The sequence below is a fragment of the Rhinoderma darwinii genome, chromosome 5 (genome assembly GCF_050947455.1).
Source record: "Rhinoderma darwinii isolate aRhiDar2 chromosome 5, aRhiDar2.hap1, whole genome shotgun sequence".
Lineage (NCBI taxonomy): Eukaryota > Metazoa > Chordata > Amphibia > Anura > Rhinodermatidae > Rhinoderma > Rhinoderma darwinii.
Window position 1 is genome coordinate 189,870,657 of NC_134691.1, and position 27,179 is coordinate 189,897,835.

At 39.7% G+C, this 27,179-nt stretch overlaps 1 protein-coding gene across 1 annotated transcript in view; it reads left to right on the forward strand.

The window, feature by feature from the left end:
* Positions 1-27,179, forward strand: part of AHRR (aryl hydrocarbon receptor repressor) — a 279,804-nt gene that overhangs the window by 16,746 nt on the left and 235,879 nt on the right. Inside the window, exon 2 of the mRNA XM_075828497.1 lies at positions 11,327-11,508. Within this exon, the coding sequence (XP_075684612.1) occupies positions 11,327-11,508 (182 nt within the window). The remainder of the gene's footprint in view (positions 1-11,326; positions 11,509-27,179) is intronic.

Consider the following 27,179-nt stretch of genomic DNA (forward strand, 5'->3'; position numbering starts at 1 on the left):
GGTGATTCCAACCTTTTTTGCTTTTAGACTGGCATATAAATTATGGGAACTGTAGTCTGTTACATGGTAATCCCACCAACAGAAATCTTGGATTACCCCTTTAAACCCCTTAAAAGAACTTATCACTTCTTGGTAAATGTCATAAAGAAATTAGGCCATAGTAGAAAACATTTCTCAAATTAAAAAATGTCCTCTCTAGTTTAGTGATAAAAGCTCTGGCCCATTAAGAGCTGAGTCTACTACAGCTGAAGTCAACTCTCCAAATGCAGTCCTTGACTGCTCTGAGAGGCTTTGGGTTAATTTAGGTGGTGCGGTCAAATAGTGGTTTATTAAAGCAATTACTGCGAAATCCTGGCAAAGTGCAACGGTTTTGCAAAAAAACTTGGTGTTTTGCGGCAATCACGTGTTAGGGATCTGCCAGGTACTACGTCTAGGTATACTCCTGGGATTAATCAATCCACACCTGAGGCCAGACCTGTTCGACTGACACCATCTCCCACCAACCAGGGTGGCAGGCTCAGGAGTGGGAGAGCCTATCGCGGCCTGGTCAGTCGGATTTAGCTCCGCCCCCTGTCCTTTATTACCTGCCTTGTTCTCCTCCTCAGTGCTTGTAATTCTTCTGGATTCCTGGCCCCACTGCTGCTTGCTCCAGCCTGCTTCTGCCGTGCTTCTGCCTTGCTGCAGTTCCGCTTAACCTGCTTTGCTTTGCCTCTGGCTTGCTTCCTCCTCCGTGCTCACTTGGGTATACTCCACTTCATCCTGGTCCGGACTACTCATTCACCGCTCCGTTTCCTCGCGGCGTTCCGTGGGCTACTGCCCCTTCCCTTGCGTGTTCCCTGTTTGTTCTCCCGTGCACTTAGACAGCGTAGGGACCGCCGCCCAGTTGTACCCCGTCGCCTAGGGCGGGTCGTTGCAAGTAGGCAGGGACAGGGCGGTGGGTAGATTAGGGCTCACTTTCCCTTCACCTCCTTCCGGCCATTACATAACGGTAATTAACTGTGATTTGACTGCAGCGTCTCAATATACCCCTCAGCTTCTAAGAATGGATAGTCCACTGTGAGGGGAGCATTGTAAGTGTGCAGCATCTGTACAGGGGAGATCTCTGCTGCTATATAACAACCTGCTGGGTGTTATATTAGTACCAATATAAGATGGATTCCTGTGTATTATGGAAAAGGAGGAGGAGGCCAGAAGAAGCAGCAGCCGAGGTAAATCCTGTCACATCTTTCTCCTCAGTGTATGACTGTTGCTTAGCACTGTGTGTATGTATTGAGAGACTCCGGTCTTCCCTTTACAAAAAGCTGTATCCTCCTCCTCTAGCAGATTAACCCTTTTCAAGCAGCTGTCTCCTTCTGTTCCTGTAGCAGTGATTAACCATTTTTAAGCAGCAGTTTCCTTCTCCTGTAATAGATTCTTACTTTACAAGCAGTTGCATCCTCCTCCTCTAGCTGGTCTAGATAGTACACAGGAATTTTATTACATGGCTCATAAAATAACAATATTCTTTATAAAGTAGAATTCGGACTCCTGGCTAATGGGGAGAAAGTTTTTTTGCCCCGAATTGCATTTTTAGCCAATTTGCCTCATTTATCACACAAACTGGATGTATTGTCAAATTAATTTATTAGGATTGAGATTTGCTTTTGTAGAAATTCATGAGAAAAATAGTTGTAGAGAGTTTTTCTCAGAATTTATAGGTTCTCTTTTACATCATGAAATCATAGACAAATGTGTTTTATGTCCCCCAAATTGACTAAATATAGCTTAAAGTGTATAATCAATGTTTATAAAAAGTAATTGGGAAGAATTTATCAATGGCTGTACACCAGTATTATGGCATTAAAAAGGTGTATATTATGGCGCACAGCAAATTTGGGACTTTTGCCGTTTTACGCCGCCTCTGACACTTTTTTAAAAAGTGAGCAGGGCTTAGCGTAAATTGAGTCACCCGCGACCAGGCAGACACTGCAGTAAGTTAAAGTGGAAATCTACGCCAGCCCTGGGTTTGAAACTGGTAATCCAGAAGGCAACTTGACTACCTGGAATTGTGCGTCTCCTCTTTTTTTTCCTTGGTTTTTGGCACGTTGGTTGCTGTTTGGCCTGTAGCTTGCTGTTTGGCCTGTAGCTTTATGTCAGACAGCTGGGGTCTCAAATAGTGACTATTCTGTCCATGTAATATAAATAAAAGCTATTGCCATGTAACAACCAAATAAAATGTTGTATGTATTTATGTTGTTTGATTTAGTGTTTGGTTTATTTCCTTGGGAGTGGGAGGTCTTCTGTTTATGATACTCCATATTATTAACATGCTTTTATGATTCTGTATATCAGCACCGCATTGCGTTTCTTTACGTGGCTTCCAAAATGTAATAGCTCCTAACATCTGATTTTGCTTCCATGTCTTGGTTTAATTTGTTCAGGCCTGAATTTCGGTAAATTCAAAAATTACAAAACTATTGTCATGTCGTTCTTTGTAAACAAGGAGTTAATTCTGTATGTTTCTAAGGATGTGTGAGTCAACTGCGTCCAGAAAAGTAGACATTTAATAGTGAAGGTTTTATCTCCCTGTCTTTCTTGGTTCTTACTAGGAACAGGTGCACCATGAAGTGAACGTGGGCTGCAGTTTTAAGAGTTCTCTTTACTGCTGCTGTAGTTACACACACTGCTGTGGTAAATAATACCATGGTAAAAGCTTCTCACATTTTGCCAAGATGTTTATTTAACTTACTTTAAATGGGCACTGGAAATGAAATGCACTAAGGCAGCAGTCCAGATAAGCTCTATTTCATTGTGGAAGAACAATCCACTGACATCTGAGAAAGAAGTGAGATCCTGCCTAGAAACATATGAATACTATAGATAAGTTAACGTGGGTGGGACATCTTGCTTAGCTCAGACTACTAGATAGTGTCCAATTATCACGTGGAGTTTAAATGAGAATTTTTTTAAATCAAATGACAAACTTTACTTCCAGGCAAAATGTGCACTTTGTTTTTTTCTGAGGCTATTTGCAAGTATACAACACGTCCACAATCTATCCAGAGTGCCTATCGATACAGCGCTTCCACAAATTATAGGGGGTTTATGAGTGGGGAGAGGGGGGGGACTTTGCACTGGGTAAAACTTGTAACATTATGGGGAATTTCAAAGAGAATCTAAAGGCAGAACAACTTTTTATACCTGTATTCCTGTGATGCTGGACTGTCAACTGCTGCTGAGGGTTTCAAACCCTGATGAGAGAAAAAAATCCAATATCAAAAAGTGCATCATTCATTTGCATAACTAGCATTCAGAAAAAATTACAAGATGAAAACAAGTTTAATTTCAGATCTGTGATCACCAGGACAATTCCTGGACAGTTCATAAAAATAGGGTTGTTTTTTTTCCAGTGTCCATAAAAATAAATTGATGCATCTGTGAATTTTATTCAGCATGTGCAGGTTACTGTGATTCAGTAGGAACATTCATTGTTTACTTCCAGTGAATACAATTCTATCCATAGGCATGTGATGGACGCACAGGTGCTGGGATTGTTAGAGGTCACAGCTCTGATACAGATACTGTAACTGTAACGATCCCTGCACTTGTGTGTCCATCACATGACCATGGACAGAATTTTATCCACTGGAAGTAAACAATAAATATTCCTACTGAATAACAACAAGCAGAGATCTTCAAAACCATAAGGAATTAATACAAATAGTATATTGGAAAACTGTATAACTGTAAATTATACAAATAATAACATTAAAGGGGTATTCCGGAACTAAAAAATTACATTTATTTAAATAAAACAATGAAAAAGATATAACTTTCCAATGTACTTACGTTTCATCAGATGGCTGTAGCGTCGTATATCCTCCTCCGTCGCCGTCCCCTTAGCAATGCAAAATCTGCACTTCCTGTGCAGACCCGTCCATTTGGTCTTCTGCCTTGCTTCCGGTTTCCGGCTTTCACACTGTACGGTTACGTCAAAAATGACGTAACCGTACCACGTGCTTCTTTATTGAATTAGAGCATGCGTGGTGAACACACTCCACCGCGCATGCTCTGTGAAATTATGTGGCTGCGTCTTCAGCGGCCGTGTATATTACACTGCGCATGCGCAAGGTTGAAGGTGTGTAGCGGTGTGTATACGAAGTTGCAGGAATAACGGCCGTTTCGGCCGTCTTCCCGACAGGTGCAGGAGCTGTGACAGCTGCTGTCTCGTACAGCAGCTGCCGCAGCTCCTACAGCGGGGACCGATCGCTGTGTCCCCACTGTCTAACCCCTTAAAAGCCGCGTTCTATAGAGATCGCGGGTTTTTAGGGGTTAAGTTACCATCGCCTGCCTGCTACACGATAGCGGCCGGCGATGGTTACTATGGCAACCGGACACCAAACAAAGGCGTCCGGCTATGCCATCGACGGAAGCCTAGTGGGTCCTGACAAAGTCAGGACCCACTATGCTTGCTGTCAGTGAATAGCTGACAGTTCTAATACACTGCACTACGGATGTAGTGCAGTGTATTAGAATAGCGATCAGGGCCTCCTGCCCTCAAGTCCCCTAGTGGGACAAAGTAATAAAGTAAAAAAAAAAGTTAAAAAAGATGTGTAAAAATAAGAAATTAAAAGTTAAAAAAATCCCCCTTTTTTTCCCTTATCAGTCCTTTTTTATTAATAAAAATATATAAATAAACGATACATAATTGGTATCGCCGCGTCCGTAACGGCCTGAACTACAAAATTATTTCGTTATTTATCCCGCGCGGTGAACGCCGTAAAAGAAAATAATAATATACCGTACCAAAATCACAATTGTTTGGTCACTTCACCTCCCAAAAAATGTATTAAAAATAGATCAAAAAGTTGCATTTACCGAAAAATGGTCCTGATCGAAACTACAGTTCGTTACGCAAAAAATAAGTCCTCGCACGGCTTTATTGATGGAAAAATTATAAAGTTCTGGCTCTTAGAATAAGGTAACAAAAAGTGAATGATCTTTTACAAAACGTATTTTATTGTGCAAACGCCATAAGACATAAAAAAACTATAAACATCTGGTGTCACCGTAAGGCCGAGTTTACACGAGCGTGTGCGTTTTGTGCAAGCAAAAAGCGCGGCGTTTTGCGTGCGCAAAAAGCACTTAACAGCTCCGTGTGTCAGCCCTTTATGATGCGCGGCTGGGTGCTTTTCGCGCAGCCGCCATCATTATGACACTCCGTTTGGATGTTTGTAAACAGAAAAGAACGTGGTGCTTTTCTGTTTTCATTCATCCTTTTCACAGCTGTTGCGTGAATCACGCGCGTCCCACGGAATTGCTTCCGTGCGACATGCGTGGTTTTCACACACCCATTGACTTCAATGGGTGCGTGATGCGCGAACAGCGCACAAATATAGGACGTCGTGCGTTTCACGCAGCGGACATACGCTGCGTGAAAATCACGTACCTGTCTGCACGGCCCCATAGAGTAACATAGGTCCCTGCGACGCGCGTTGCAAAAACGTATAATACGCTCGTGTAAATGAGCCCTAATCGTATCGCCCCATAGAATAAAGTGAATATGTCATTTATAGCGCACGGTGAACGCTGTAACAAAAATAGAATTAAAAAACAATAGAATTGCTGTTTTTTAGTCACCACGCCACTTAAAAATAGAATAAAAACTGATCAAAAAGCTGCATGCACCCCAAGAAAACTACAATGTATTCCTCAAGTGGTCTAGTTTCCAAAATGGGATCACCTTTTGGGGGTTTCCACTATTTTGGTACCACAAGACCTATTCAAACCGGACATGGTGCCTAATAAAAAGGCGGCCTCAAAATCCACTAGGTGCGCCTTTGCTTCTGAGGCCGGTGCTTCAGTCCATTACCGCCCGAGGGCCACATGTGGGATATTTCTACTGCAGAATCTGGACAATAAGTATTGAGTTGCGTTTCTCTGGTAAAACATTTTGTGCATAAACTTTCTAAATGCTGTTGTGAATACTTTGAGGGGTCTAGTTTCTAAAATGTCGTGTTTCATAGGGGTGTCTAATATATAGGCCCCTCAAAGCCACTTCAGAACTGAACTGGAAGCCCAAAAAAAATAATTAGGCAATACTTCGCTTCTATACGAACTAGTTAGCGATTCACAGTGTGATGAAGTAAGGGGAAGCAGCGCTTATACGAGTGGTGCACCCCCTTCAAACAGCCGATGACTTTTCAGTTCACAGGTAGCAGAGTTACATGATGGGGAATTTGTTTTCCTGTTGTGTAACTCTGCTACCTGTCAATGGAAAAATCAGCTGCCAGAGTGAAAAATGTTTCCACACAGAGGAGTACCGCAAAGAAACACCTGGGAATCAGACATGATGGACTAACATTTTTCCCTGTGGTGGATGACTTTTCAGTTGACAGGTAGCAGAGTTACATGAAGGGGAATTATTTTTCATCGATGGCTAGTTAGGAGCGCTGCTTCCCTTTAGTTTTTTCTTGCTCACTGTGAATCTCCGACACAGGATGCAGCGGCGATCCACAGGTATTGCTCCTTTTATCCCAATTCACATGTTAGAATTCAATTTTTTTTATTTTATATATATATATATATATATATATATATATATATATATATATATATATATATATATATATATATATATATAAAATACAGTATTTAAAACTAAGACTGTATAAACAGTTAATATACATTTAGAAAACTTATAATTATAAAGACCAAACTTTACGTATCATCATATAGGGTCAGTGTTGTTTAAAAACGCAGATATCCAGTGATTTCAGCTTGTGCTAGCAGTAATAGAATGAGAGCACCAAAATGAAGACTGGGATTGCAGAAGTTAGTAGAGCTGGGTGTAGTAGGCGGAGCAAGTGCACTGCTGCATGCACATTGCATGCTGGGACTAGAGCAGTGCATGCAGGGAGGAGAAACACAGGAAGAGAAGAGGAATGAATTTACTGAGCAAAACAAACCTCTCCAGGTAAACAATAGGGAGTAATGTTACTAAAACCATTTATTATCAAGAAAAAGCTAGACAGAGTGCACTAATATCTTAATAGAGGAACATTGCATTGATTTAAAAAATAAAAAAAAGTATTGGAAAACCCCTTTAATTTGCTGAAATCAGGCAACCCCTTTAAGATGCCCATACATATTAAATGAAAATTGCACGAACCCACCCAAATCAGCAATACTGGCTGACCATCTAATGTGTAAAGGTTGTCCAGATTCTGCCCCGATGGCAGATATCATGGTAAAGAAGGATCGGGCACGTAGGATTTCAACTTGCCCAAGTTTTTGTTCTCATGGGAGATAAGCCGTTGCAAAAGGTGTTTGAAAGGGTTTTTTTTCCCCTCTCACTTTAGGGTATTATAATAATAATAATAATAATCTTTATTTATATAGCGCCAACATGCACGCTATTCATGCACGCTAAGGCCACCTTAACTCTGACTTAATTTCTATCTATTTTGAATTGTATTACCTTTCCTTCCTAATATCATAAACTATTTCTATGTATTTTGCTTCAATATCAATACAAATCAAGCTCCTACTATTTCATTCTTCAAATCTGTAAAAAATGTTGTAATAATTAATAGTTTTCCTGTCATTTTTTATTATATGTATGCAAAATGACCTTTGATACATTGCAAAAATGCTAAATAATATACATCAATGGGTGGGTGGTCCATTCATACATATGTAAATATTCATTAAAGATAATGTAGTTACATAGTATGGTTAAAAAGATGTCCATCAAGTTCTACTAGTTCTCAGATCTAGCTTTTTGATCCAGAGGAAGGTAAAATAAAAATCCCTGAGTGATTGTAGCCACTTTATCATTCCTGACCCCATAAGGGCATTTTGATAACTTTTCAGGACCAATCTAACATCAGCCTCAATTTTTGTTAAATTATTACTATACCATTATTTGTGAGGTAAATGTCTTGCCCTATACATTGAGCAGACATATTTCAATGTATTGTTATTGTTTTAACCTTCAGAGAGCCGAAAATATAGCATAAACAAAAAGGTTAAAATCTGCTGCTATATAGATGATGTCTTTTCAATGGGACTTTTACATATAGGCATGTTTGCAAATAATGTGAGCCTAACCAGGACTAGATATCACACATATGATGAAAGCCACAATACATGCAACTAATAGATGTTTCGGCCATCTGTGTTTCTCTGGAACTCTAATGAAGGGTTAAAGATTAATCTCTCCAAGTTGCGGGATTCCCAAGTTAGATTAGCATCTATCCATTTGCTATAGATAGAGACACATTTGACTAAAAGCCACCGAACTTCCCAAAACCCTAAACCAATAAAACACACAAAATAATAAAAAAAATATATATTATTTTGAAAATATGACTTTTAATACAAATGTAACAGCCCTGTTTGGTAAATTCCTTTTGAGTATTGTACATCTATGCTAGAGAAGTAATTAACTGAGTTTCTAATCTGTAAAGGTCAGAGTTCTCATTCAGTTAAGTGTCTTATTCATTTTTTTCATGTCTGTGTTCTGTCAGTTGGAGAACACAATGCAGTAATTCATTAGGAAATGCTATGGAGAGGAATAGTATGTTAAAGTGTGCCTAACATCTGTTTTTAAAATGCTGTTTGATGATAAGATGCTGAACCAGCATTTATCTAATTGTATTGTACAATCTTTAATGCATTGAGAACCATTGAGATGCATTTTTATTATTTTAGATCTTTCAATGAAATTTTGTGAGTAACTGTGCTTTAAAGGCTGTGTACACCTTCGAAAAAGTTTTGTGTTTTTTTTTTTTTTTTTTAAACAAAGATGTGTATCAATGTGTTTGGTGCAAATTTCTAATTACAATTTATTAAAAATGTGTTTACCTTTTTTAGATAAAGCTGCTTTGTATCCTGTGTACAGAGCAGATGTATGTTGCGCTGAGATCTGAATCCGTCAGGTCAGCGACTGACTGATTCAGTGTCAGTAGGTCCTGCATGTCTCTGACACGCAGGATCCACGTGTTATTGATCACATCTAAGTTATGAACTTAGGTATGATCAGGGCCATTTTTAGCTTTTCTGCTGCCTGAGGTGAAAATTTAAATGGCGCCCCCCAGATCTTCATTGACACCCCCCTGGCTGTTCTACATCACTAGAAGCCTCACACAAAAAAATAATCATACCACCCATTATCTCACTGCAGATTATACAGTGACTACAGTACTGACTAGAGGCAGAATAAACATTTACATTAAGTGACTCACAGGTGCCGTCTCCATCCGGTCAAGACCTCTATGATGACTTCTCCCAGCCATGGCCCATTTCTGCAGTTTTCCGCTCAGATTTCTTCAGGTACTCACATTTCAAACATTTCTGCACCAATAAATGAAAATAAAATTCTCAGGGTGCCCCTGAATATAATAGCACCATGCACTGCACCTCTAATTCTAATACAACCATTCACTGTGTCCCTTATTATAATAGCACCATACACTTTGTCCCTGATTATAATAGCACCATACACTTTGTCCCACACACACACACACACACACGGTGCCCCCTGTAGATAGTGCCCCACAGACCCCCCTGTATATTGTGCCCACTGTAGACAGTGCCCCACATATAGCTCCCTGTAGACAGTGCCACACATAGGGCCCCTTGTAGCTACTGCCCCCCATAGAGCCCCTGTAGATAGTGCCCCCCCCATAGATAGTACGCTACATAGATCCCCCTGTAGATAGTAACCCCTGTAGATAGTGCCCCACATACAACCCCCTGTAGATAGTGCCCCACATATGGCCCCCCTGTAGATAGTGCTCCACATATAGCCCCCACCCCCTGTAGAGAGTGCTCTACATATAGCCTCCACATACAGCCCCCCTGTAGATAGTGTTCCACATATAGTCCCCACATACAGCCCCCTCTGTAGATAGTGCTCCACATATAGTCACCTGTAGATAATGCACCACATAAAGCCCCCACATACGGCCTACCTGGAGATAATGCTCCACATATATCCCCCCAAAAGTAGTGCTCCACATATAGCCCCTACATACAGCCTCCCCTGTGGGCAGTGCTCCACATATAGCCCCTCACTCTTTTAACAGATAAAAAACAACTTTACATAATTCACATAAACCCGTGCCGTACTCCTGCAATGCAGGCCTGCTCTCTTCTGAGCAGGTCTACTGTGACTGAACAATGCTAGGGGCGCTGAGTGGCAGGGCAAATCATTCTGCCAGGCCAATCAGCGCCTTCCAACAGTTCTCCGTGGGAAGGCACTGTTTAGCAGGCTGCCTTGCCCTGGCAATCAACGACCTAAGCTGAGCATTGACAACATCGCACCGCTTATGTCATTGAAAGGCGCTGAATGGCGTGCCCCGCCATTCAGCCCTTATGCATGTAATTGTATCTGCATCCTATAGACGCAGGTAAAATTATAGTGCAGGAGGGGGTGGCGGCGGCTGGTTTCAGTGGCGCCACCGCCGACCCCTCAGAGAGGCAGAAGCCGCTGCCTGAGGCGAGATGCTCATCTCGCCTCATGGATGGTGCGGCCCTGGGTGTGATCGATAACAGCTCTATACTGGGTGTCAAAGACACACAGGCTCTGCTGTCACTGAACGAGTCGGTAATGCTGACCTGACAGATACAGGATACAAAGCAGCTGTATCTTAAAAAAGTAAAAATAATTCTTAATAACATGTAATTAGAAAGTTGCACCAAACACACTGATACACCAAAGGTTTTTAAAGGTGTACATAGCCTTTAACTAACAAAAGGACTTTGGAACCCCTATGGCCGAATGCTGAAATGCTCAGTCTGCCCTTGGATTGTAGTATCAGTATTAAAGCATATTTCTAGACATTAAAACATAACAAGGGTATGTGTTTTATAATTGTTGTATCCCTTTAAATCTCATACATTTTGATGCAGATGTGTTACATATTGCTGCTCCCTCACTGATGTCACCATGGAACTATACTTCCCAGAATCAATTGTTTTTCACTGTTTAAATGCCAGTACATGTTTCACTCTATACATGCATCCTACAGATTTAATTTTAAGAATGAGAATTAGAGAAGAAGTTTTTTTCTTTGTAACAACCAGGGAGAGCTTAGAGAAAGAATTACATCCTCTGGGTGACCAGAGAAAGTAGCTCAACAGTGGGGTTAATATGGCTGACAGGAAGTAATTTTTAGATCACTACTTTATGTCTGAAAAACTGAAGGCAGTAAAGGTCTGGAGCTAAATCAGATGGGTTTGAGTAGCACATAAGGGTTTTGCAGCACGGTCAATGTTTCAGTTTTGTCTGGGGGAATGATTTAAGTTCTATATAAAGTTGAATTTTTGTAATCTTTTATAGGAGACCATCATCAGGGAGTGAAAAATCAAACCCTTCCAAAAGACACAGAGATCGACTAAATGCAGAATTAGATCGACTGGCCAGTCTGCTACCGTTCCCTCCAGAAATAATTACAAAGCTGGATAAACTTTCCATACTTCGGCTAAGTGTCAGCTACTTACGTGTAAAAAGCTTCTTCCAAGGTAGGTTATAGTTTTAGATAAACCTTTTCAACGCTACAAGTTTTGCTTTTGTTGATCTCACATTTACAATTCGTTTTTTGGTCTCAGTCGTCTTTACCTCTGTACTGTGGTAGATAACAGTGATTTTCATTTGTGATCTGTAGATGTTATCTGTGAAGTCTTAGAGTGATGTGAAACTGTTTTCTAGTGGTGTCTTGCTATCCAAAATTTGCTGTAAAAAATATGAAGACATTGGCGTGATGCAGCATCCGAGAAAACAGTTGACTTGACTTGTACATTTGTTTTATACACATGCTGGGCTTCTGCGGTGTGTGGAGGTAATAAAGAACACAAAAACAAAATGTGTATGTGTGTACAAAATGAAGATAGTCGTACCTCAACATATCATCACTTCATTTTATTCAGGCAAGGAATTCAAAACCAGACACATTTCGGCTTATGCATAAGCATTTTCCAAGCCTTACCTTTCTATGTAAGCAGAAACGTTGCTGGTTTTGTATTGCTTGCCTGAATAAAAGTGATGGTATGCTGAGGTCAAATGATATATTTTTTGGGCAATTACAAGATAGACGACGAGTGATCCATTAAGATGTACTCTTGCATCCATCGTCACTATCCTATATGGGACTTTAGTGCTGCTTTCACATTTTTGATTTTTCCACAAGGCTGTTTGTACAGTTGATTGGCTGGATGTAACTCAGCTGCTGATTGGTGCTTTAAATCATGCTTTTACTTCCTGCTTGGAGAGGGAGATAGTGAGCTGTGCCATTCAGTGTTTGGAGAATGACCTCTTTACATGGCCAAAGGAGAGACCACGTAAATTAAAATATTGTAAATTAAAATATTGTATATTTTGCACAAGCAGTTTTTGACAGGACAGGCTTTAGAAATGCTTCCCAGTTACTTCTTGAAATGACACAGTGTCCGTAATGGAAGGCTTAGGCCTTTCTGAAGAACTGACTTTTAGAAGTGCTTTGGGTTATGTCTTAGCACACTTTATCTACTATGTTCTGCATGGAGCACACAATGATCCTGCAATAGAAAAATACAGTGTTGTAGTACTAGTGAATATTTGATTACCTATGCAGTGCACTTAGTGAAATGGAAAACTCAGTATTTGTCATTGTATTGCACCAAGATTCTAAGGGGAAAATTACATGGTTTGTTATCTTTTCTTCTATGCAAGTCGGATTTAATAACGGTTGTAAAAAAATGTATGCAGGTTTTTTGTACTTAAATAATATACTGTACACTATTTTAGAGCAGGAAAGGGTTAAAGGGGTTGTCCAGTCCCAAACAATTATGGCCTATCAGTGACAGTTCACAGTATTACCGCCTTCTCCCATTCACTTCAATGGGAGAAGGTACAATGCATGCGGAATGGGCTTTTAAACTCTGTCCACGCTTATCTGAAAGAAAAAAAAAGTCAAATCAGCCGCATGCTCATTGTTTTGCAGAAATATTGCACCTCATCACAGCGGATCTCAGACTTTGCAATACATAGTGAGTTCCGCTGTATATTCACCCCAAAATCCGTGGGCAAAATTAACATGAAACATATGCGGATTTTACAGCGGATTTCCTGTCTATTCTGCGGCAACAAAAAATGAGCTGCGTGTTGGCTTACCCTTAACATACCCTAGAGTACAGAAGAGGTTGAATATCTAAATATTGTTAAGGATAGTGTTTTAAAGAAGACATTCAGTGGAAACACAACTTCCATGTCTGCATTCCCCACCTGACTGTATATCACACTCTACACTTTTATGTATTCTGTACTTACTTTTTGAACTGCTGCCTTGTCTGTGCTTTAAAAGAGCCTCCATCTTAATTCTTAGATTTCCCCAACTTCCTCTTCCTCTTTGCTTTGCTATCAATCCCATGATGCTTCAGCACAGCATCACATGACCAGCTAAAGACCATACCATTTCAACAAAAAAAGGAATACGGTTTTTCTACAATATGCTCTTAGACTCCAATAACCTACAGTCTAGATCACATATTGATAAGTGGTCTAGATATACCAACGTTATTAGAAATGACGAAAATAATTAACACAAACTACAAATATGAATACATGATTGCTAGAAACAAACAAACAGTACATAAATTCAAAAATAATTGGGATATTTGCATTGACTCAGGTTTAGCAGACCCATTATAGAAAGTGGTATTGATTAAAAGCACTAAAGAAAATTCTTAACTCAATATATAATATAATGTATTGCATAAATGAGAAACAACCTGTTCAATTTCTGTATTGTAATTTGTATATTTGTTCAATTTACTCTCGAGACAATAGAATTTACATGCCCTTTGGAAAAGGAAAACAAACCTATCTATATTCTAAACTAACATTACAACCGTATGACATGCGTATATAATTTCCGTGGATGATGACTTTTACCTAGCTCTTTATATTAATATATGAACTGAATTGTTGGAACAGATATGTGAAAATGTTTCTTTCTTGTTTATTGTATCCGCATGACATGTAAATCTATGTACAATCGGATCAATTTTTGTAACAACGATCTGTTATGTCAACTTTTCTTTCTTTCAATAAAATTGTAAAAATATTGTTAAAAAAAAAAGACCATACCATTTCTGCATCCTGCGGACACTGTGATTATCATTCTCTCTATATTATTCTAAAAAAGCTGAGAAACCATAAGTATAGAGACGGGGAGGCTGTACTATATTCTTTTACATTATACCTGTGCGACAGGAACCTGTCTAGGTATCAGTGGTAGCTGATGATAGAAGTTTCTGCCACACCCCTGTGTAAAACTACGGTTTCCGTTTGTGTCTGTCAGCGGTCCGTTCCGACGGAAAGCTCAGACGGAAGGTCGGAACGGAGCCCACGCAGATGTGAACGAAGCATTAGTATTGCAGTATGATGTGCACGGGATTCAACAATCACTTGTTCATGTCACCTAGGGGGACTAATAAAAGGTAAACACAGTTAAAGTTTTTTTTTACATAACTGGTATTGCCGCGTCTGTAAAAGTCCAAACTATTACAATATAAAATTATTAACCCGCACAGTGACTGCCGGATTCGCTGTTTTTTGGTCACCTCATTCCACACAAAAAAATAAATAAAAAGTGATCAAAAACTCTCATATAGTCCAAAATGATACCAATAGTAATTACAGCTCACCCCGCAAAAAATAAGCCCGCTCACCGCTCAATCGATAGAAAATAAATAAATAAATTATAGCTCTCAGAATATGGCGACACAAAACAAATTTAAATTTTTAACAATTTGTTTTTTCATTGTAAAAAAAGGTAAAACATAAAGAAAACTATAGAAATTTTGTATCGGCGTAATCGTATTGACCCACAGAATAAAGTTAACATGTCGTTTTTACTGCATGGTGAATGTCGTAAAAAGGAATCCAAAAAAAACTATGGAGAGGAATTGCTGTTTTTTTCCCATTTCACCCTACAAAGAATTTTTTTCCAGTTTCCCAGTACATTTTATGGTACAATAAATGGTGCCATGAAAAACTACAACTCGTCCCACAAAAAACAACAACTCATATGGCTATATCGATGGGAAAAATAAAAATAATTATGGCTTTTGGACAGTGGGGAGGAAAAAGCAAAAATAAAAATCTGAAAAATGGCTGCGGGAAGGGGGTTAACAATTTAGAAAATTAAACCTTAAAACAAATAAAAGCTCAGACCTTGTTCTCACAGTGCAGATTTGTTTTGAGGTGTTTTTTGTTTGTTTTGTTTTTTTTATGCCAAAGCCAGTCCTTCCTTTACACTTTTCTTATGTTCCTCTCCTGTTTTTATAAAAACTGCACTAGAACTACACTGTGTGAACAAAGATCTAATTTAATATACTGCTATTTACATGTAGAGACATGTAAAATGCCAATTCCTGCTGTTTAGTGCGGCTACATTCACCTTTCTCAGTTTTAAATAACAGCCCAGATTCACACGGGCCGGATACAGTCCATAAAACCATGCAGCACATTCCGTCCGAAAAACCTCACCACATTGTAGTGCTGGTTTATGGGCGGAATTTCCGCTGCGGAAAGCAGCGATAGAAAAAAACCCTAAACCTTTTATACTAACCCCGTCCGTAACCATGGCATCACGTCCCTGTGGTGTCCTGCAGCCTGGCTTCCTGGAATGACATTTCATCCCATGTGACCGCTGCATTCTGTGATTGGCTGCAGCAGTCACATGGGATAAAACGTCATCACTGTAGGCCGGGCTGGACGCAGGAGCAGAGAGTTCTGTGTAAGTATGAGATTTTGTTGCAAGTTTTGCAGCAGGATCACAGCTTTTCCGCTTGAAAAATTGAAAACATCTACTATTTGATTCGGGTTTTACTTCACCATTGAATTCAATGGAGAAAACCTGCAACAGGAAAGCAGCGATTCCCTAACATAAATTGGCATGCTGCGGTTTAAAAGACTGTATCGTAAGTCAATTTATGAACTGTTTTTCGGCAGGTTTTTTAACGCAGCATGTGAATGAGAGTTGTTCAAATCTCATCCACTTTGCTGCTACTGTAATACGCTGCAGATTTTCCACAATGAAATCCGTTGCAGAAAATCTGCACTGTTTATGCTATGTGTGAATCCGGCCACATGGGGACAAATTGACAATTCTACATGCTGTTCCTAAAAAGCAGCCCTAAACACCCAGTGAATGTAATGCGGTCGATTCAAACGTTCCTCTGATACTAGCGGAAACTGAAAAATAGATTTGACTTTGACTATTTGCAAATAGCTTGAGTCATGAAAAACTTGACAGCTGCTTTATAAAGACCAGTCATCTGAAAAAGATAAGACTATATGATAACCAGTAAATATTTTACCAAACAAAAACTATAGAAAGATAATAATAGTGCGAGGTATATTTGTACTGTAGTAAAAAGAAAAAAAATTAATAAGAAGAAATAATAGGTAAAAAATGACCCGGGTAAAAATGTCTCAGCACGTACAACTTCTAGTACACAACTTGACACTGATATTATTATATGAAGCAGACCTTGATGTTTTTGTTTTTTTTACATGAAACAAGGTAAAATAAAATACCATTTTTTTATTTTTTGGATTCTGTGGATACCATCAACAAGCACATTACCACAATACTAAGCAATGGAGGACATGTTGGGACAAGTGGTATGTGCCACCCACCTGAGCATAGCTGTTTTCTAATGAAGCAAAGCTACATAGTAGGCAACACTGAAGAATAAATTGCAAGTTTATATTAATACGTTTTTAAAACAATGATGAAACATTTGCCAACATTACATCCCAGAGTTTGAGTGTTTTCTATCCACTGTGGATTTTCGTTAAAAATAAAAAAACGCAAGATAATTATTTTTTAGAAATCCCATTCACGAGTCATTTTTTTTTTCATGGTTTATGTCACATAAACCACAATAATGTAGTGTGCTTGGAATTTTTATGGGCTACTTCAATGCAGTTCACCTAGAACCACTTCTAGGAAATGCTCCAAAAAGATATGTGTCAATACCGCATGGAGTAACAAATAGTTTTCCCCTTTTTTTTTTTTTTTTTTTTAAACTTCGTTTTGTTTCACACCTGCGTTGTGCCATTCCATTGTTCTGCTCCATCATGTGCACCGCGGGTTGCCGACGGAACCCATTGACTTTAATAGGTTCGATAGGCTTTCCGTCGAGGTGTCTGTGATTTTACCAGACACAATAGCGCAGCATGTGGTAATCTCCGGTAATCCCTGCCAGATCTGAGACAGAGGCCCCTAAAGGAGAAACTTTACCTTGGCTTTTTCAATGACTTTTCAATGTTTTTTTGTTGAGTGATACCACGCTGCAGCAAAATTATCAGAGTCCAGATAAACTTGGCATACTTCTGTACATGTGGTAGGTAGTAGGGAAGCGCCCAGCCATACCATTAGGTGACATTAGCCACTGGGTAATCCAAAAATCATTTTGGCATTGTTATATCTTGTACTCCACCCTAATATATGTCTTTTTGTATTTCTGTGAGTGATATAAACTTTTGCCCCTTAAGTGTATGTTCACAAATACTGCAGATTTTCTGCAGTGGATTTCGTTGTGGAAAATCCACAGCATAATTTGAACAAATCTCATCCACACACTGCGTAAATGATAAGCAGAATAAAACGCTCAGAAATTAACCTGCGGTGCGGTCTTTTAATCCGCAGCATGTCAATTTTATTTGCGGAAACATTGCTTTTGTGTTGTGGGTTTTCCCCATTGAATTTAATGGGGAGGTGAAACCCACAACAAATAGCAGATGTTTCAACACAACTCAAAAAAACAAAAATACATCTTCTACTTATATAGAATTCTGTGCTTCTGCATCCAGGCCAGCCTCCTGGAATGACGATTCATCCCATATGACCGCTGCAACCAATCACGGCTGCAGTGGTCACATGGGATAAAACGTCATCCCAGAGGCCGGTCTGCAGGACATCAGAGGGTAAGTATGTGGTTTATTTTCCTTTTAAACATGCAGTTATCCGCAGCGGACATTCCGGACAAAAAACTGCACCACAATTTAGTGCTGTTTTTCGGCCGAAATTCCCTGCAGCCGCCAGGGTGAATACGATGTGTGCCTTTACGCAGCATATCTGCCCCCTGTGAACATAGCATTAGAGTACACAGATAGAAGAGCACCATAACCAGCCTTAGGGGAGTGCGACCTGTGCAGTCATAGAAGGCGTATCAGCGACCCCTACTGAAAGGTTCAGCACCAGAGTTCCTTACTTGGAGGCATCTCTTTCTAGAGTCATCATACCTCTCTAAACTTTTAGCTGTATTTAAAATACGCCACTCATACACAATTACTATGAGAAAATACACACCAAACCACACAACAAAATTGTTATGAAATGATTCAGCAAAAAAAGACATTTAAAGTGGATCTAAAGCTAAATATTTGGTTAATAATACTGGTTATGATATACTAACACGGGACTGGAAAAAGGATTTTCCATGTGAAGATGAGGCTTCTGGCATGTTGAACTTCAGTAGTGAGCATGGTAATAGCTAATTTTATATCTAAATCTAATTTTGTAAGCTTAAAACTAATGAAAAAATGACTAAGTACGATGCGTATGTAACGGGGGTTGCCCTTTTTATGTATAAGTAAAGATGTAAATGATCGCAATAGATTAAGCAGTTGCAGTTGAACAATAATCTTTATTTGCTGCACAACAGTGCGGTTCTTTACATGAATAGGTTCTCCTGTGGTTGTGCAATTAATAGTGAACAGATGGTGTTAAAAACTTAAACCTAATAGTAGTGGATAGTGAACTGATCCACCAAGGTTGGGTTATGCCCTGACTTTCAGCGGCTGCCCTTTCTATGGATCACAGAAAGGTTCCTCCCTACCACAGCCTACCCCAACTTCCCATAAAATGCAGGGTTGAACTGGTCGCTTAGTTTGGATGTAGCCTGAGTCTGCGTGGGTCCTTGTGATTGCTATGCCACTACTTTTTAAAGAATAGCCCAACCACCCATGGGTGGGAACGTGAAACATACACGACTTACAACACTCAGCACAACAAGAGTGTTAAAGAGTATGGTCCCAGACTACAAGGTGATGTACAGTTTTCTCTCTCGCCACTCATGGCTTCTCTCCCAGCGAAAAACCCAAGCTCCTAAGTACATCACCCATCACGGACTTCAAGGCTTTGCTGCGGATCACCAACAGTTTTACAGGGGCTCCTCAGATCCACTCTGCACCTCTCCTCTTCGCTTCCCTTCGCTACATGTCACTGGTCACCGCCAGCTGAAGTCAAGGCCCAACTGCACGCACAGTGGTTGCAGGGTCCCACGGTACATGGCCCAGCTACAAGCTTTCAGCAGACACAGCAGCTTACAGCACTACACGTGGTCCTGCCGCACTCTCTCTCCAAGTTGTGCCAACTTTTACCTTATACAGTATTTCCTCTCCATCTCCTGCTGACACCTCCTAACAAAGATCTAGGTGCACAGCACAGTATCACAATGTTCGCCCCCACGTCAGTGCCAGGCTCAGCACTGACATCCGGCACCTCCTCCTGCAGTGATGGCAAAGACTGGCAGCGCAGCCACGTATGATAGTCTGCCATTCATTCATCGCCCATATCCAACAAGGTGTACGACAAACACCAAGCCAATGGGCATAGTACAACACACTAATGAAGACATGACAATATATACATAACATAGCAATGTGAAATACTTAAAGATACAGATTTAAAAGCATATAGACACAATTTTACGTAAAGGGAGGGAACATGCAAGTTAAAGTATTGCACACAAAAGAGGGACCCCGCTGGATGCCACCAGCTGTCATACTTTAGGACTAGGTATCCCAGTGCTTGTTTTCTCCTCAAGTCTTCCAAGACAAAATGGCTCTCAAACTAGTTTTCCTCTCTTCTTTGCCAACAGTTTGGTACTGTCTTATACGTGCATAGGTTTAACCTTACCTGGCCCACCCCCTTCATTTTTAAAAACCTAATAGTAGCTGCATGGTCTGCCTTTATGGTAAGTACGCTCTCGGAATTAACACTTACTATGTCTAAATACCATCTTAATACTTAGTAAAATATCTATCTATTCTCTGTAGAGATCAAGTACATCCTCCTTGTTGCAGAACAATGTCGAAATGCTGTACCATGTAACAAACTGTGACACATTTTTGTAGCAGCCACTTACATTACCGCATTACCATCTCTCTTAACAATCTATGCCAGCCACAGATGCCCCCTTAAATGCCCCAGGTGTGTCTCTGTACAACCTGTATAACATAAGCAGTACCAGGGATTCTAGTAGTAAAGACCAAAAGAATTTGATACTTTACTACATCAATCGGTATACAAGAGGGGGGGGGGGGTCAGCTGCAATCTCTATACAGTTATGTATACCTACACAGTTAAAAATGGCTGCATTTTTTTTATTTTTTAGTTAAAAAGAGAAATACAACATACAGATAATGTTACACAGGTCAGGGATTCCTTTTTTATGAATCCCTGGACTATACTGTAAGAAAACATAGCTACTGTAGACCTAAGGCGTAATATATTGTTAAGAAAAACATTTAAATTCATTACAAGACAGAACCGCAAAACTTCCGTTCACATTTCAAGGTGCTAGTTTTAAACCATATTTCCTTTCTGAACTATTTTAGCCACAGCATATATTTGCACATCTGCTATGTTGTATTTTTTTTTATACAACTTTATATTTAGATTTTTGTTTACAAAATGTCGCTGGCTTTTGGAATTAATTTTGTGATGAAAATGACCAAATAAAAATTGTTTAAGAAAAAAAAAACACGCATTTCCTGTACACTGGTGCAGTGACTCATATCCCTTGAAAAGAGCACAGGAAAGATAGTAGCACCAGAGAAATGTTTTGAAAAACCTGTCTCGTTGCTATGGTAGTATCTCAGCTTTTATGTCAGGCCATTTGCGAAACTTGCAGATTCATATGGAAACTGCTACTGAACTCTTAAATTAATATTTTATAGATGACTTGGTTTAAAGTCTAGTCATCTACCTGGAGTTACCTGCAATTATTTGTTTCTATGACTTGCACTTTTCTGATTTATCTCCCTAGTGTAACAAATATAAAGTAAAAAAAATGAATACAAAAATTTTAAAGGGGTATTCCCATCTCGGACATTTATGGCATATCCGTCCGGGATGTGAATAGCCCTTTGAAGCAGATTCAAGGTGAAAAATAGCTGTGATGAGAACCCCTCTCTTACTGTGTACTGTGTTTTTTGTCAGTCGTTCTTCCGACTTGTCTTCTGACCTAGATACTTGTCATTTTAGCATCTACAGTATAAAGCTATAGACATAGGATTAATAGAAATGCTGTGTATGCATTCTTACCCTTCATCCATACCTTTTTTTATTCCACTTGCTAGGTTTTACACTGATTTCAATAGTGTCTGAACTATGGTAACTAGAAAATAAGGGAATACGCTCATTTTGAGGGCATGGCTTATTTTGTTACAAGCATTCCCCATATTTTCAAGGCACATTTAACATTTCCAATGCCAAACTGTTGGCACAGTACAAAATTTACATCTCAGGAGCCTGTAGGCACTGATTTTATGCTGCCTTAGGCCGGATTCACACGACCGTGTTCAGTTCGTGATATACAGTCCATACGTCAGTTGCATTTCCCGGACCAAACACACTGCAGGGAGCCGGGCTCCTAGCATCATAGTTTGCTATGATGCTAGGTGTCCCTGCCTCTCCGCTACTTATTTTCATGGCTAGAGTTTTTTACGCGATGCAGATAAATATCTGCACTGAAATTTTACGCAGCATGTGAAGGGGATTGTGGATTGTTGTTGGATTTCTTGACATTGAAGTGTTCAACAGAACATGGATGGTAAATAGGAAGCGCTACCTACCTCCACAATATAAAAGGCTCTAAATCACTCCAGGGTGAGAAAACTCAATTTCGAAGTCACGCTTCCTCAGAGGCCCCAAAGAATCGTGACATCACATGAAACGGTCGTAGGCCAAGGAATCACTGCCCTCCTGTGTAGTACGCTGGCATGAATTGAATAAAGCCGTTTTAAAAGGATTGGTGAGTGCCGCTTATATTCATCTTTACATTCATGTTTTGTGGGACTATATTTAATTGGCGTGCACCACCAAAAAGAGCTGTATGGTTATATGAGTTAACCCTCTGTTGTGGGTGGAAAACTGCTGGAGTGGTGGGGTGCCTGTGCAGTGTTTCTTTGGAGTAGAAGTTAATGTCAGAATACCTGGTGGTCTTGGACAGTGAATAGTTTAAATCCAGTATTCCTGGTTGTCTACGGCAAGGAAGGGGTTAATGCCAGGATCCCTGGTGGTATCAGTAGTGAAATGGTTAATTTAAAAATCCCTGATGGAAAACAGCGAAGAGTTTATAATTGTTTTCTTGGTGTCCAGTGGTTACTCACATCTCCAGGCTCCATGGTTTGTCCTTGCTGTAATAGGGGACTGAACACTGATCGTTCAACTTCCTGTTTCCTCCCTCCAGTGATCATAGAGATGAGTTCAGGAAGGAGATAGAGAGGACAAAGCAGCTGCACAGTTCTGTCGAAGATCGGGCACAGCGATTCCGGAGAGCTCCACCCAATCATTAAGAGGGGAGCTCTAGTGCTCTGCGTGGGTGGAGACTTTCCCTGTGCGGCGAATAACTTCTGAGCTGCGCAGTCACGCTGCCATGCATAATAGAGGTTGCAGTGCTATAAGGGCCATTTTTATGTTTATTTCTTAGATTTTTTTCTTTATTGTTTTTCAAGGTTTAGTGTCCATTTTACAAGATGTACATACAGTGCTCAGTGTATTCCTATGTAAATTTTCCCTTCAGCAAGGGCCCTTTGCCCAGGGCTTCCATTTAAATCCGGACCTGCTTGGGAAGCCTATGCTAGCATAGAATATTCTAGTCCGGTTTAGACAGGGTGTTATTATCTGATATAATGATATACTGGGTGCTTTTTTTACACTTTATGGTAGAACATAAATAAAAAAATATACTAGTGATTTTTTTTTTAATGTGATAGTTGATGCACTTTGGAACCACACTTAAAATCCCTGTCTGAATCCAGCCTTACGTAAGAATTTATGCAGATACAATGTACCAAGCTATATCTGATTATATCTGGTAATGTTTATCTGTAACCTATAACAATGCATTAATCACTGATGGATTCTTTAAGAACATTGATGTTGGAAGCTAATCTTCTCCAGTTCCCATCTGTTATTTTCAAAAGGCTAAGAAATCAAATAAAAATCCTATAGCAACATAAAAATGTTACAATGTAGCTCTGTTGTATAATCAGTTGCCATAAGTACAACATTTCCTCAAATGTGGTTTCTTTAATTGTATCACTAAAAACAAAGACCCATCATCTTCTGTAAGATGTCCCTATTAGAGTACAATAATAATGTTTGTTTTGACTTGTGACGTGCAAATAATGATCCAATGAACACATCTGTGCCCTTTTAATACAGTGACAGCAGATGAAGTGAAAGCCATATGTTATCCATCATAACATGTTAAAAAGTCAAATCAAAGTTTATAAAACCTTTTCCGTTTAGATTTAGCATAACTTTCCTAATATAGATCTGATAATTATTACTGTATGCAATGTTTCTTATTGAATAACACTTGTAGTAAATGTTATATTTTACCATTGCGAGATATTACGCGGTGACAAGAAAAATACTCATTTGTGATGTCACAGACATGTAATTTAGACTAAGTTGGGCCAAATGTTGTGCAACATTTAAAAAAAAGAATGTTGCAGACACAACAAGTTTCATCAATATCTAAAAAAAACTCGCAACACAAGGGGCACTGTTGATACATGAGCCTCGATCTATCAGTATTCATCGGTGACATTGTGCTATCTGATCTATAGATTTCTTCTTCTTTGTGCTGTAGCATTATGGTCAGGGCAAATAACTGGATAAAGAATGGCGACATTATAGGCATTAACAGCACTCATTGAATTCTATGGAACCAATTATACAGGGCACTATACTGCAAACAGTATTGACAGGAGGAGCACCATGCATTGTCTGTACACACAGCATTGCCATGTGCATGAGCTCACATGCGAACAGTGCAAAATAAAAAATTGTCGAGTTTGATGATGCTATGACATAACCAAATCAGTTGAGGTATGTCATGGAGATCACTAAAAGATTTATTGTAATGTGATCCATATGTACTAAGAGGATCAATAATGGGCAGAGCCCATTCCTCTGAAAGGAAGAGAAAGGTTATGAAGTACATGGAAATATTAACGTAAATACTAAGTGGTGCTCTATATTATTTAACTTACAATTGGTGGTAAATTTAGTGATTTTATTTTCCGGGATGGAGTTACTATAAATACTAAGTAGGCCTGCAGCTGCCTATCAGCAGGCACCGCCACCAGAGGTGACATGCTGAATCTCCATACTCCATATGCTTGTGAAACAGCATGGCCCCGTTCTGGGGTAAAGCGTATTAGTGACACACCATTTTTGGCCCCCTTAAAAATGGAGTTCACTTTTAAATATGTTCCAAGAATATTTTCTTCCTGCACAAAGAGCATTTTGTAGATTTAGAATACAAGCTCTAGAACTCACAACTGTATACGTTATTCATACAAACCAGTATTTATGAGTAAATAAGACGGGGAAAAGATAATGGACAATGATTTAATGTGCTCCAACGAAGAGAAACAAGTCTCTTGAAATGCTGAATTATTACACTCTTATGTTTTGGTTCCCTGTTGCACTTATGATGTAATATACAGTCCTGAAATGTTGATACATTTCTGTGGTTGGACTTTGAGACTCTGTGAGGAGTAAGATTCTTTTTCTGCTAAGCGTTGGTGGCCACCTAGGAATTTTAAAGTGAGCATGCATTGAAATTCGGATATGCCTTTCTTTTCTTAACATATGATCACACAATGTAGTGACTGGAGAAGAAAAAAAATCACAAAAGAACAGCGTAAGTTGGTCACTTATATTTTGTATAGTTGTGCTAGCGGGCGCGACAACCAATGGGTTTAAAAGTACTCCGGCAGCTGGGAACCCTCCAGCGTTCACTTGCTGTGGACCAGCTTTTAATTGTGGGAGTTGATGTTGAAAACAGTCTCTTCTCCAGCCCTGGAGTATTAAGAAGGAGTAGTCTCAAGGATTTTATTAGTGCAGAGATTCAATGTGTTTCAGACCTGCACTTGGTCTTTCAGCAGGAAAAGTCATCTATAACAACAGAGTCATGGGCTCTCAAGGCTGATTGATGTGCATCGAGAGCAAAGGCTTGCCCTTCTGGTCTAATCCCACAGAAGAGCTACTGTAGCATAAATTGCTGAAAAAGTTAATGCTGGCTATGATATAAAGGTGTCACAACATTCAAGTTCATCACATAGCTGCAGATTGGCCATAGTGCCTATGCTGACCTCTGTTCCCTCCTGAAAGTATTTACCTAGAGCAATGGAAGAAGGTAGCTTGGTGTAAAAAAAATTATACTTTTACAAGACGTGGACACCAAGAGCGGTCCGTTGCTTACCTGGGGAAGAGATGCCACCAGGATGCTCTATTTGAGGAACACAAGACGGCGGAGGCAGTGTGATGCTTGGAAAACTTGAGTCATATCATTCATGTGGATATTACTTTGACACCTACCCCATTTCTAAATATCATTGTAAACCAAGTACACCCTTTCATGGCAAATGTAATTCCTAATGGCTGTGGCTTCCTTCAGCAGAATAATGTGTCCTGCCGCACTGCAAACATTGTTCAAGAATGGCTTAAGGAACATGACAAAGAGTTCTAGGTGTTGACTTGGCCTGCTAAGTCCCCTGATTTCATTCCGATCGAACACCTGTGGGATATGCTGGAAAAACAAGTCCCATCCATGGAGACCTCACCTCGCAACTTACAGGACTTAAAGGCTTGCTTACATGCTTACATCTTGGTGTCAGATACCACAGGACACCTTCAGAGGTCTTGCAGAGTCCTTTTCTTGGTAGGTCAGAGCTGTTTTTTGGCAGCACGAGGGGGATCTAAACAATATTAAGCAGGTGGTTTTAATGTTATGGCTGATCCACACCTTTTTCTGTAGATATGATATAATGTGATATAACGGAGCAGAGTAGATAAATACACAAGCACAATATACAGCCATAGATATGCAGAATATAACTTAGTAGTGACTGATAAAGTAGGAGAGAGCGTTGCCCAAATAAGCATACAGTCTATGGGAATTGGGGATAGGGACAGGAGGCTGCTTAGAAGAGCAGTGAGGTGGCATTCAAGCTAACACTATGGTAGAGTATATATAGTCTATAGAAATTGTTGGATGAATGATCGTTCAGCAGACAACAATCTCTCCCCACCCTCCCATACACATGCTTGCACAACTCGGCCGAACATGCATGCATTCTCGATGTGGAGAGGAAAATAAGCCGCTGCCAGGCACCTTTGGCGGTGGCTTATGTCCCGTGAGAACAAGGGATCAGGCAAGTTGAAATCCAACATGCCAATCCTTCTTCTCCTAGACATCTGGCGTCGAGGGAGAGTTGGGAAACCCCCATACACTTTAGATGGTCGGTGGGTCCTGGCGAAATCTGTGGGTTCGGCTGACATTCATCTAATGTGTATGGGCACTTTAAATTACAGCATGCAGAGTTGAACTCCAAGAAGACATAATCTTACTTTACCATAATTTCTATAAATAGAGAATGTGTCATGATCATAAAGACAGGCCTGAATCCCGGGTAATGAATACTTGCCATTTACTGGGACACACAAATCTATAATAATGTATAAGAATTATTATTTTTTTTAAGTTTTTATTTTTGGTATTTGCAAAAAGAAAAAACAATGAGAAGAAAAAAAACATGAAAGCAGAGCCATTCAAATCTGCATCAAATAAGGAACCAAATACAAGAGCATTATACATGTACATGAAAGCAGATATACAGAACGGCATATAAAACACAGTTTACACAAGGCATATTACATAGTCCCTTACAGATGCTCATTCACTCCACATTCATTTCCGGCTTATGCAAGAGAAAGACTAAGGCTACAGCACAATGGCTGTTTGTGCATTAATCCATGGGTCCCATATTTGGAAGAACTGGTCTGGGGTCCCTCTAGGGGCATAGGTTATTTTATACATAGATAAATTGGCATTAA